Genomic DNA, 12,679 nt, shown 5'->3' with positions numbered 1-12,679 from the left:
TTCTGTCCCTTAATTCTGAAGTCATGTCCTCTTGTTTTGAATCTTCCCTATTCTCAAAGGGGAAAACTTGTCCACATCAACTCTGTCTATCCCTCTCATCATTTTAAAGACCTCTATCAAGTCCCCCCTTAACCTTCTGCGCTCCAGAGAATAAAGACCCAACTTATTCAACCTATCTCTGTAACTTAGTTGTTGAAACCCAGGCAACATTCTAGTAAATCTCCTCTGTACTCTCTCTATTTTGTTGATTTTGTTAAGCTGGAAAGAGTGCAGGGAAGATTTATGCGAATGCTTCATGGACTCGAGGGCTAGAGCTATAGGGCAAGGTTGGGCAGACTAGGACCTGTTTTCATGCTGTTTGACTATGACTGAGATTTGAGAGCAATGTGGAACTCTCTTCTGCAAACAGCGATTGAGACATTTTTAGTGCCCAGATATACTGATTTACAACATTTTTTTTTGGAGACCCCTCCCCCAACCCCATGTGGCCATAGACTGTTAGAGTATTGTGTTCTGTTTTAGACACTCTTTTATAGGAAACTAGACCAAGTGCAGACCCGTTGGGTCTGCTCACCCAATGGTGTGATCCCCCAACCCAATATTCCACCATGCACCCGTCTCCTCCAACGGAACTGAACCCGTTCCCCAAATGCAAGGTTCCAGCCCCTGCCCTGCCTCCCCTCAGCAGTGGATTGGAAAACAAACTCCCAATTCCACCTCCCCTGCCCACTGCAGCAGTTCCAATTGCAAAACCAATTGGCCCTCACCCCTCCTGTTGAAGCACTTGCTGTGATATCCCATTGAGGTGAAAAGTTCAGAGTGTTCCTGTCTTGCAACTTTGTTTTGAAGTGTGTTGGAAGCTGATAGGAAGGAGCAGCAAATCAAAAGGAAGAAAGGCAGCCGGCAGGCAGGCGGCAGCCACAGATTTTTAATATAATAATAGATATGCTGTTAAGCTGGAAAGGGTGCAGAGAAGATTTATAAGGATGTTGCCAGAATATGAAGGGCTGAGCTACTGGGAGCGGTTAAGAGGTTAGGACTTTATTCCTTGGAGCGCAGGGATGATCGTCTAGAGGCGTATGACTATGAGCTCATTCCACACCGCTACCACTCTCTGAGTAAAGAAGTTTCCCCTCATATTACCCCTAAACTTCTGTCCCTTAATTCTGAAGTCATGGCCTCTTGTTTGAATCTTCCCTATTCTCAAAGGGAAAAGCTTGTCCACATCAACTCTGTTTATCCCTCTCATCATTTTAAAGACCTCTATCAAGTCCCCCATTAACCTTCTGCGCTCCAGAGAATAAAAACCTAACTTATTCAACCTATCTCTGTAACATATGTTCCATATGTACTTCCCCCTCCAATGGGGAAGACATTGGGTTGCCCCATTATGCAAGGCTCCCGGCACTGCCTGCTGTAGGCCTCGGGCTGACACAGCTCTCTCCTTAGAGCAGGTCATTGTTGGAGCAACTTCTCCAAAAAGTTGCTCCTATGTGGGAGAGTCGTCCTCAGACACTCTCCGTTGAGGGAGGGTATCCCTTTCCCTCCCCGGACTCTTCTGAGTCAACGGGTTGTTTGACTTGCGGGTGGATTTTCCCGTACTGCAGGACCACCAACGTAGCTCTCCTCCTGCAACAAGTCTCCTGCCGGTTCAGCTGCCGGCGCTAAATGTCGGGGAAACACACCGTTGCCCGCTACTGGGAAATGCTGCGGTCTTCGGCAGCCGACTTCTCCGCGGACCGTATCCTCGATATCTGGGCCCTGAAACTACAAAACGTTTCAAGCCCGAAAGAACGCAGGTAAGTGATTCAACTTTCCTTACCTGCCCATCCTAACGGCCTGGGAGGACGCAGTGCCTCTGCCAGTCCGTCGCGCGTTGCGTTCAGACGTAATGACGCGCACGCAGACAGACGGCCCTTCTTCACGTAGTCACTCACGTGACTCCGAAGTAAAATCAATAATGTTTTATTATTAATGTTTTATGTGTCATTCCTAACTGTCACTGTATGTCATGTTGTCACTTGCGGGCGGAGCACCAAGGCAAATTCCTTGTATGTGAATACTTGGCCAATAAAGATATTCATTCATTCATATTATGATCAAACTTCTCAAAATGCCCCTTAAAATGTTCATCAATTAACTCTTTCTCATTGTACAGTAACTGATCGAATATAGCCTGTTCTCCAGCTGGGCTCTCAACAAATTGATCTGGAAAGCCATCCCATACACAGTCTAGTAATTCATTCTCCATATTGCTACTGCTAATTTGGTCTGCCCAAATTAAACTGCTATATTTACTGTATGTTCTTGTAACATGCTTCTTTAATTTTCAGATTTCTACCATTTTCTACATCAGCACTATTGCTGAGGGAATATAGAAAATTCCCACCCATAATTTCTGCCCTTTGCTATTTCTTAACGCACTGATGCTGCTTCTTAATTTTCTTAGATAAGGTACAGTTTTCTTCACTGCCATCAATCCACTCTTAACTATCAATCTACCCAGTTCATTTTGCATGTTTCCTATTTCCTCACTCACTTCCTAACATAGGTAACATTGCAGCATATTTATTTCTATTTGTGCCTTCACATTTGTCTATCTTATTATAAATGCGTCTACATTCTGAAGAGCTTTTAATTTTGTCTTTTTACTATTTTCCCTTCTCTGACGCCAATAAGAGATAAACTCTTCCATTTGTATGCTTTGCCACTTTCTAATACACTTGTTATCACTATTTATTTCCTTTCCCTGCACTGAGGCCAGTTCATTGGCTATATTTAAGAGGGAGTTAGATGTGGCCCTTGTGGCTAAAGGGATCAGGGGGTATGGAGAGAAGGCAGGTACAGGATACCGAGTTGGATGATCAGCCATGATCACAGTGAATGGCGGTGCAGGCTCGAAGGGCCGAATGTCCTACTCCTGCACCTATTTTCTATGTTTCTATGTCTATGTTTCTAATGCCTTATCCTTTAAATTTGTAAATTTCCCCTCCCCTGATTTCATTTAAAGCTTTATTTTTCACTCTGTCATTATCTTGTCCATAAGATATATTTTCTGTTCATTTGTTGACCATTCCTGCCTAATTGTATATGGAACATTTTTCTCCAGGTGTTATATGTTGACCTCATATTGTCCACAATACTTTGTTCAACAAATTTCCACTGTGCTCTGTGGGTCACATTCCTTCAAAGGCATTAATATTTAAGTTTAAACTTTGGTTTGTGTGGGAGTTCTTCTCAAAATTAAATGCATCATATTGTGGTTCTTGCAAGCCTTACACTTTGTCTAAGAAATTATTTCAGACTCATTATCTATTATGAAATCTGGCATTGTCTCTTTGCTCTGCGACGTGATTCTCAGTTATCTGCATTAATGAATTCCATTCTTGCTTCACTGCCGTCAGCGATCCTGTCAATGACTCCCACTCACATTATATCATCTAGTTTAAAAATAATTCCAATTAGATTGCTTCTCCTGTGCACTCACCCACAGAGTGCATTCCCTTTCACTACTGAGAAAGTGTCAGATAGCATTGTTTCACCTCCTCCCTTCCATATTTCCCAGTCCCTTCCAGGTGTCTTTATTTGGAGTATCAACCTTCCATCCACATTGTCAGCCCACTCAATACATCAGGCTGTACCAACGGCATTCACTGGCCTCTCATCACATCAGAATGCTTCAAAGACCTTGCCCACCCTTTCGGCAGGTCTGGCTCTAATTCAGACATAATCCCTGGTTACACAAGTTACTATCTGTCGGGCTGACAGAAACACAGCCTCTTCGCCATGTAATTTGTATTAATAGCACAAAAGGCCTACCAACATGTATTGCATGCCCACATTTACAAAGTGCAATTCAGTACCACTCTGACAGAGAGCCATAGCTTTGGTTCCTAATTACAGCTGCAATGCTATTGAGGGACCTGCTTATAAGATCTGGCACTACAGGTGCACAACCTTTTATCCGAAAGCCTTGGGACCAGACACTTGTCGGATTTCGGACTTTTTCGGATTTCAGAATGGAAGATTTTTAGCGTAGATTAGGTAGGTAGCGCGGGCGGTTTGAAAAGTCTGGAGCAGCTGCCTCCTCCCCGGAGACCGGGAGAATCATTGCATAAATGTTAGTCAGTTAGTTTGGAGGGATTTTATGTGGTGGTGGTGGTGTAGGGGTGAAGGGGGAAACTTTAATTCTTAGTCCCCTACCTACCTGGTCGGCGACTCCCAACCTCGCGGAGCTGGGGGCTCCGTCCGGCCGTGGGCGGCGCTGGTTGTAGCTCCGACCCCGGCAACTCTACCCCTGGCTGCGAGGCGCTCCAAATCCAGCGCGGCCCGCGGCCAGACGTCCCAGCTCCGAGAATGTCGGGAGTCGGCGACGTCGCAGCGCTGGGATACCAGCGGGGAGCGAGCATGCCTTACCGGGTCGCCGTGCGGCAAGCTCCGGAGCGCTGTGGCCGCCTTCTTCCAACATTCGCGGAGCGTCGCTGGATTTGGAGCCGCGGAGCCGGGGGCTAGTCCGGCCGCGGGCGGCGCCGGTGTAGCTCCGACCCCGGCAACTTTACCCCTGGCTGTGCGGCTCCAAATCCAGCGACGCTCCGCGATGTTGTGTTCGGCGGCCACAGCGCTCCGGAGCTTGCCGCACGGCGACCCGTAAGGCATTGCGCTGCGACGCCGCCGACTCCCGACATTCGCGGAGCTGGGGCGTCCGGCCGCGGGCCGCGCTGGATTTGGAGCGCCTCGCAGCCAGGGGTAGAGTTGCCGGGGGTCGGAGCTACAACCTGCGCCGCCCGCGGCCCCACGGAGCTTACTGCACAGCGACCCGGTGCATTGCCCGCTCGCCGCCTCTCCAACCCGGTAAGGATTGTTTACCCCTTCACCCCCCGCTCACCCGCCTCTCCAACCAGGTACCGGCCAATTGTAGCTTACTAAGAATTAAAGTTTACCCCCTCGCCACCCCCCTTCACATAAAAGCCCTCCAAACTAAAAACTGACCAAACATTTAAGCAATGATTTACAGATGTTTAAGCGTCTCCCGGTCTCCAGGGAGGAGGCAGCCGCTACAGTAGTACAGACCTGGGTTGACCGTGGGTCGTTTTGGGTCAGGTTTGGCGCCAAATTGGTGCGCAGACACATCTGGAAAAAATGGCCGGTTTTCGGAGCTTTTTCACGCACTAATGGTTGTTCACCTGTACTAATGTCCATGAGGATGGGTATGCAAAATGGGGCAACATGAATCAATTAGCTTTTTCAAATAAAAGTCTCTCATCTCTGGTCCACAGGTAAAAAGTTAGTGACAGGATTATCATCAATGGCCCATTATCACTGGATGGAGTAATGTGTGGATGTTAACCTGCAAATGTTCAATAAGAAATACAGTAAATTGCCAGATTAAGCTAATGGCTTCACTGTTTCTCGCTGAGAAAAGAAAAAATCCATGTGTGTTAGTTTGTTATCCTGGAAAGGAGGAATGTGGATGATACTAAGAAATAAGTTTATGAGCTGACTTTCTCGCTGGAGCTGAATGTTACTAACAAGGATACTACATGAAGATTGCGGCTTAGATGATGGATGGGAAAGCAGCCACAGGTATTGGTCATATTTTATTATGAATTATCACCCAAGGACAACTGTAGCCACTGAACTATATCTCAGAAAAAGCTAGCATTTAGCAAAATAACAGCCTTTAAGCTGCACCCCAATGATCGACTAGCACCTACAGAAGGATAACAAAAAACAGTTTGCACAATTTATAGTAATTGGGTCATTTCTATAATGTATGGGCAGCTGAGTTACATAATTGTCCAAAGATTACAAGAAGCATGTTCGTGGATGGTTGAGATGTGAAATTAACTAATGTTTTCCATCTGTTCAACTGACGTAAGACACTGACAAGGACCGCAGAAAATGGTTTTTAAATTGCAATCAGATGTCTTCTCTGTCAGAAAGCTGCTCATGTGGAAGTTTGCGGAACCTTCACTGTGCTACCACAAGCATTCCATGTAATCAGAGGTTTAGCAAGTTTTTTAGTAAGTTAAGGACCCTATGTGATCAAACACATGCACGTTGCATGCATCATTTCCACTGAAACAAATCCAGATTGTGTCTTGGCAAACCTCAGAAGACAGGACACAAACAATACTTACTCCCAGGGGACAGGGTCATGCAGACTCTGAATGCGATAAACCAATGAGAATAAAAGTTGTCATCTCAAAAATGCAGGCAAATTATTGCAGTGTAAAAACAAGCATAATGGCCATGTATAGTTCTGAAGATTATAGCTTTTGAACAAGCTTTTCTGTCACCAAGATTTACTTAATTTGTTTCCCCTGATGTGGGCATCACTGGGAACATTCCAACTCTTTTCCCCATGCATTGCCTGCCAAGCCATACTCCCCCACAGGTACTTACAGCTCACAGTCCCTGAAACTGTACACGTCCCTAATTTCCATCATACCCATATTTCTCCCATATTCTATTGATGTTTATCTTATCCAAAAGATCAATTTCTTACTTGCATTTTCATTAACATGTTGACAACCAATTTTCTTCCTGACCTAGTAAAGGGACCTCTCTCTTCATGTACAATGTCCTCCCTTGAAAAACTATTCCATCACCACAAATAACTCTTCTTCTGTCTTGAACTCTTACAAACCATCACCCTGTTATACTCTCCCTTTCCTCTGGAAATCCCATTAATTTGTAGTTGCTCCACAAAAACATGTTACAGTGCATTCAAAAAGTATTCCGACCCCTTCAATTTTTCCACATTTTGTTACGTTACAGCCTTATTTTAAAATGGATTAAATTCTTTTTTTTTATCATCAATCTACACACAATAGTCCAGAATGAAGAAGCAAAAACAGGTGTTTAGAAATTGTTGCAAAGTAATTAAAAATCAATAACTGAAATATCACATCACATTTACATAAGTATTCAGACCCTTTGCTATGTCACTCAAAATTGAGCGTAGTTTCATCCTGTTTCCATTGATTATCCTTGAGATGTTTCTACAACTTGATTGGAGTCCACCAATGGTAAATTAAATTGATTAGACATGATTTGGAAAGGCACACACCTGTCTATACAAGGTCCCACAGTTGACAGTGCACATCAGAGCAAAAACCAAGTCATGAAGACGAAGGAATTGCCGGTAGACCTCCGAGACAGGATTGTGTCGAGACACAGATCTGGGGAAGGGTATAAAACAATTTCTGCAGCATTGCAAGTCCTGAAGAGCACAGTGGCCTCCGTCATTCTTAAATGGAAGAACTTTGGAACCACCAGGACTCTTCATAGAGCTGGCCGCCCGGCCAAACTGAGCCTTTGGGAGAAGGGCCTTGGTCAGGGAGGTGGCCAAGAACCCGATGGTTACTCTGACAGAGCCCCAGAGTTCCTCTGTGGAGATGGGAGAAACTTACAGAAGGACAACTATATCTGCAGCACTCCACCAATCAGGCCTTAATGGTAGAGTGGCCAGATGGAAGCCACTCCTCAGTAAAAGGCACATGACAGCCCGCTTAGAGTTTGCCAAAAGGCATGAGAAACAAGATTCTCTGGTCTGATGAAACCAAGATTGAACTCTTTGGCCTGAATGCCAAGCGTCACGTCTGAAGGAAACCAGGCACTGCTCATCACCTGGTCAATACCATACCTATGGTGAAGCATGGTGGTGGTAGCATCATGCTGTGGGGATGTTTTTCAGTGGCAGGAACTGGGAGACTTGTCAGGATCGAGGGAAAGATGAATGGAGCAAAGTACAGAGATCCTTGATGAAAACCTGCTCCAGAGCATTCTGGACCTCAGACTGGGGCAGAGGTTCACCTTCCAACAGGACGACGACCCTAGGTACACAGCCAAGACAACACAGGAGTGGCTTTGTGACAAGTCTGTGAATGTCCTTGAGTGGCCCAGCCAGAGCCCGGACTTGAACCCGATCGAACATCTCTGGAGGGACCTGAAAATAGCTGTGCATCGACGCTCCCCATCCAGCATGACAGAGCTTGAGAGGATCTGCAGGTTTAGAATGGGAGAAATGACCCAAATACAGGTGTGCCAAGCTTGTAGCGTCATACCCAAGAAGACTTGAGGCTGTAATCGCTGTCAAAGGTGCCTCAACAAAGTACTGAGTAATGGGTCTGAATACCCAAATGTAAATGTGATATTTCGGTTATTTCTATTCAATTACTTTGCAAAAATTTCTAAACACCTGTTTTTGCTTTTTTATTATGGGGTATCGTGTGTAAATTGATGATAAAAAAAATGAAATTAATCAATTTTAGAATGAGGCTGTAACGTGACAAAATGCGGAAAAAGTGAAGGTGTCTGAATACACTGTATGTTCTCATAACTTTTCTCGGCACAGTCATTGTATCTGAAAGGCTGTTCCTATGCTGTACTAATTATATTCTAACTTTATTCTTGAACTTTTCAAACCATATCAACATTAAAACCCCCAAATTACATTCAGAAGGTTACTTGTTGAAATGCTAAATCCACAGCCCTAAAAGCCCCAACTACAATCCTACAAATAGAGCTAGTCCTGAACTCCTAGCCGTCCAATGCAGAGCCATAAATTCTTAAATGAAAACCAATGCCCTAAAGGCATAGCCGCATGTTCAAACACATTACAAATACACCTTCCAATAGACCAACCTCATGTTCCCCCAAAAAAGCTCAAAATACAAAACTGGCCTTTACTCATAACCTTACTTAATAATTTAGCAATAATTTACACACTGCATTCATTCATAACATATCCTGATGTAGTGTTATTAAATATGCATTCTGGCAAAAAAATATATGCTTAAAACTCTGCTGTAATTCCCAAACCCTTGCTTTGTAGCTAGTAATTTTCAAAATAAACTTTTTATTTTCTGTGTGACTCCCTTTCACTCATCCCATCCTTCCCCAGGCACTCTCCCCTGTAACCACAAGAGCCCGTCCAAGTGAGACAGAGTTTCACATACACCTCCTCCAATCTCATCTATTACATTAAGTGCTCTTGATGTGGCCTCCCCTACTTACACAAGATCAAACACAAAGTAGGTGACTAATTCACTGAGTAATTCCGCTCTGTATGCAAAGGTCATCTGGAACTCCCAGTTGCAAGCTTTTTAAATTCCGCTTTCCATTCCCACACCAATCTATCTGTTCTCGGCCTCTACCGCTGCTGGGGGAAGCCAAAAGCAAACTAGAATTCAGATTAGTTTATTGTCACATACGTCAGGGCACAATGAAATTCCCTGTCCACGTGAAGCTCAGAGTAAACAGTATATGTTCAGTCACGATAAATACAACAGTAAATAGGATGGGTGCAAAAGAGCAGAATTGGGAATTGCAGTACAAAAGCCAGATTGTGCAAAAGAATATTAAAATACAATGAAGTAGAGTTGAGAGTTGGAGGCAGCACCTCCGAGAATGGGATGCGATAGAAGTGATTGGTTCAGGACTCAGATAGCAGTGGGGAAGGAGTTGCTCTTAACTCTGGATGTTCGAGCTTTCAAGTTCCTGTATCTTCTCCCAGAAGGTAGCAGTAAGAAAGGAGAATGGTCACGGCAACAGGCACCCGTGTCGATACTTCCAGCCTTTCTGTTGCAATGCACCACAAAGAAGGATTGGATGAAAGGAAGTGATGATGCCCGTGATGGACTGATGTGTGTTCACCACTCGGTGCAAATTCAAACAGTCAAGAACAGAGCAGTTGCTATACCAGGTTGAGATGCATCCAGTAAGAAGAAAAGCACGTAATGTTCTGCGTGGGAAGTCTACAACCCAAAGCCATGAATATTGAATTCTTTCCCTATCCCTTCTGCCCACACTTCTCCTTTAAGGTTACCAAGTCCCTCTTCCTATTGTTCCCATCTGCCCACCACCCCAGCTTCATTTTGTTCTGCTTTTCCTTTCTCATTAGATTATATTATTGGCAGCTCTTAGATGTCTCCTACTACCTCCCAGCCTTGTGTTGGAAAGAACTGCAGATGCTGGTTTAAATCGAAGGTAGACACAAAATGCTGGAGTAACTCAGCGGGACAGGCAGCATCTCTGGAGAGAAGGAATGTGTGACGTTTCGGGTGGAGACCCGTTTGCAGTCTGAAGGGTCTCATAGAAACATAGAAAATAGGTGCAGGAGTAGGCCATTCAGCCCTTCGAGCCTGCACCGCCATTCAATATGATCATGGCTGATCATCCAACTCAGTATCCTGTACCTGCCCTCTCCATACCCCCTGATCCCATTAGCCACAAGGGCCACATCTAACTCCCTGTTAAATATAGCCAATGAACTGGTCTCGACCCGAAACGTCACCCATTCCTTCTCTTCAGAGACGCTGCCTGTCCCGCTGTTACTCCAGCATTTTGTGTCTACCTCCCAGCCTTTGTCCCTATCTCCACTCTTTTCTCCCCCATCTGATTCCGTCTGCCATTTAACCTCTTCTCACCTGGATCCACCTATTACCCGATTGTTCTGGACACACCCCTCTCCCTCATCTCTTTATACTGGCTACCTCCCCTCTAGAGAGTTAGATTTAGCTCTTAGGGCTAAGGGAATGAAGGGATATGGGGGAAAAAGCCGGAACAGGTTACTGATTTTGGATGATCAGCCATGATCATATTGAATGGCGGTGCTGGCTCGAAGGGACGAACGGCCTACTCCTGCACCTATATTCTATGTTTCTATATTTTTAGCCCAGATGAAGGACCACATTTTCCTCCACACATGTTGCCTGATCTGCTGAGTTCTTCCAGGAATTTGACTTTTGCTCAAGTACCTAGTATCTGCAGTCTCTTGAGTCTTTATACCAACTGTTCAATGCAACAGAGGGCACGGAATTTAGCAAACAAAAATATTTGTGATAGCACAGTAAGATATTTATTAATAAATGTTTTACTTACTGGGTAGGTTTGCTTCAAGTTCTGCAACTTCTAATGGAAGAGAGAGATACATAATATTAGTATCCAGTAGAAATTAAATGACCCAAATAATCAATTACAGATGACAGCACATGATTCTTGAACTGATAATCAAACTCTCTCCAGATCTTGCTTCCCCAGGTTAATTTTCTTTCAAATTTCATTTCTTCATCTCTTTTACCAGTACTGAGTGCATCAGTTGGAAAGCAGCCTCTCACTTCTGTCCTTATCCTTGCCCTGTTGAGATCCCAGCCACTAATCAAAGTAGTCAAGTAAAGGAATTACATGCATAATATATCCAAATTTGTTGCTGATACAAATTTAAATGGTCATGTGGGCTTTAAGAACGATAGAGAGACTTCACGGGGACATATGCAGACAGGAAATAGTAGATCGAATGTAATGTGAAAAAATCTCAGGCCATTCACTTTGTTAGAAAATGTACTTGAACCCAATCATTAATATTGTTTCTTCAACTTGCAAATTATCAGTAAGGTAAATAATATGTTGGCTTTTTACTTTAAAAGAGAAGACACCTTAATCCAATCACATGGAGCCCTCATGAGCTGCATCTGGTATACCGTGGACAATTTAATCTTTCCACACAAGGATTCATATTCTTGCAACTGAGGGAATGCAGCAAAGATTCACCACATTGATTCCTGAAATAGTAGGTTTGTCATATGAAACTAGATTAAGCAGACTGACTCTTGTATTCTCTTGAGTTTAGAAAAATTAGAGAAGATGTCATTTAACCATTAATAAATGTCAAGATTTAATGCAGCATTGACGTTTTCCTTGGCTGTGTGATTAGAACCAGAGGTCACAGTCCCAAAATAGAAAATGGATATTCAATAAGCGAGTTCGGTATTCTGAAAAACGCAAGGAATCATGAGATTTTTCAAAGGTCATTCGAGAATTAAAAAAAGTAAACGGGGTGCCTGGTAATGGGGGAGAGCGGGGTGTAACAGTGAGAGAGGGGGCAGATGCGAGTGGGAGACAGGGGAAGAGACTGAACCGGCAGAATTCAGAATGTAGTGTTACAGCTACAAAGAAAGTGCAGATTAAACAGGAAACAATTGTAAGGGCTGCGGCAAGGCAGATTGGAAGATCAGGAATACATCCTTTGCAAAGCATTGCAAGTAGAAGGGAAGGCAGAAGATTCCAAAGATCACCTGGGCAAGGAGACAGGAATTCAAAGTTCTCACTTAATAACTGCTAAATAATACGTAATGGTAAGTATAATAATGCTAATAATATTAAGTACTAAATGTTACTCAAGATGTTGAATTTTGTTTGGTATGATTTCTGTGATGTGCCTAGGCCCTTCAAATTAAAGTGGTTATAAAACTGCAAATTAGGTTTGTTCTTACTTTCAAATAATGGCAGTTATTTGTCCATTAGCTAAAACCAGCAATGTATTTTTCTTGTCAGCATGTAAACAAACATATCTACGGATCTCATTCAACAAATACGATCTATTTTGACCACATTGTCCAAATTACAGCCCTCTTATCTCTCACTATCACCATTACTAAACAGCCAATAATAATCAAATTAATTCCACTCTCTCTTCATCTCAGGAAATGATTTAGATCAAAGCCACCAAAATAATTATGAAGTCCTTTCTGTATTTTAAACAAGGCTAGTGTTTGAGCCTTTTTGTATTTTGTGATGTTTGTTGGCGCTGCACAGGACAAAGGGAGATGTTTTGTACATAGTTATCTCTGTCTGTACAAAGTGTGAGTGTGTAGTCAGATCGTGTGGTTGCTGC

General features: G+C 43.7%; 1 protein-coding gene across 7 annotated transcripts in view; it reads right to left on the bottom strand.

Moving 5' to 3' along the window:
* Positions 1-12,679, bottom strand: part of ube2f (ubiquitin-conjugating enzyme E2F (putative)) — a 101,683-nt gene that overhangs the window by 54,346 nt on the left and 34,658 nt on the right. For 6 of the 7 annotated variants that reach the window (XR_008723750.1, XM_055638471.1, XM_055638470.1 and 3 more), the window contains one exon: positions 10,888-10,917. The exons of the other annotated variant lie outside the window; for it this stretch is intronic. Coding sequence is in view for 5 of the 6 variants with exons in the window: in XM_055638471.1 (XP_055494446.1) it covers positions 10,888-10,917 (30 nt within the window). In the remaining variant the exon portion in view is untranslated. The remainder of the gene's footprint in view (positions 1-10,887; positions 10,918-12,679) is intronic. 7 annotated transcript variants of the gene reach the window in all.

The sequence above is a fragment of the Leucoraja erinacea genome, chromosome 7 (assembly GCF_028641065.1).
Source record: "Leucoraja erinacea ecotype New England chromosome 7, Leri_hhj_1, whole genome shotgun sequence".
Classification (NCBI taxonomy): Eukaryota; Metazoa; Chordata; class Chondrichthyes; order Rajiformes; family Rajidae; genus Leucoraja; species Leucoraja erinaceus.
This window is presented reverse-complemented; position numbering and strand designations above follow the sequence as displayed.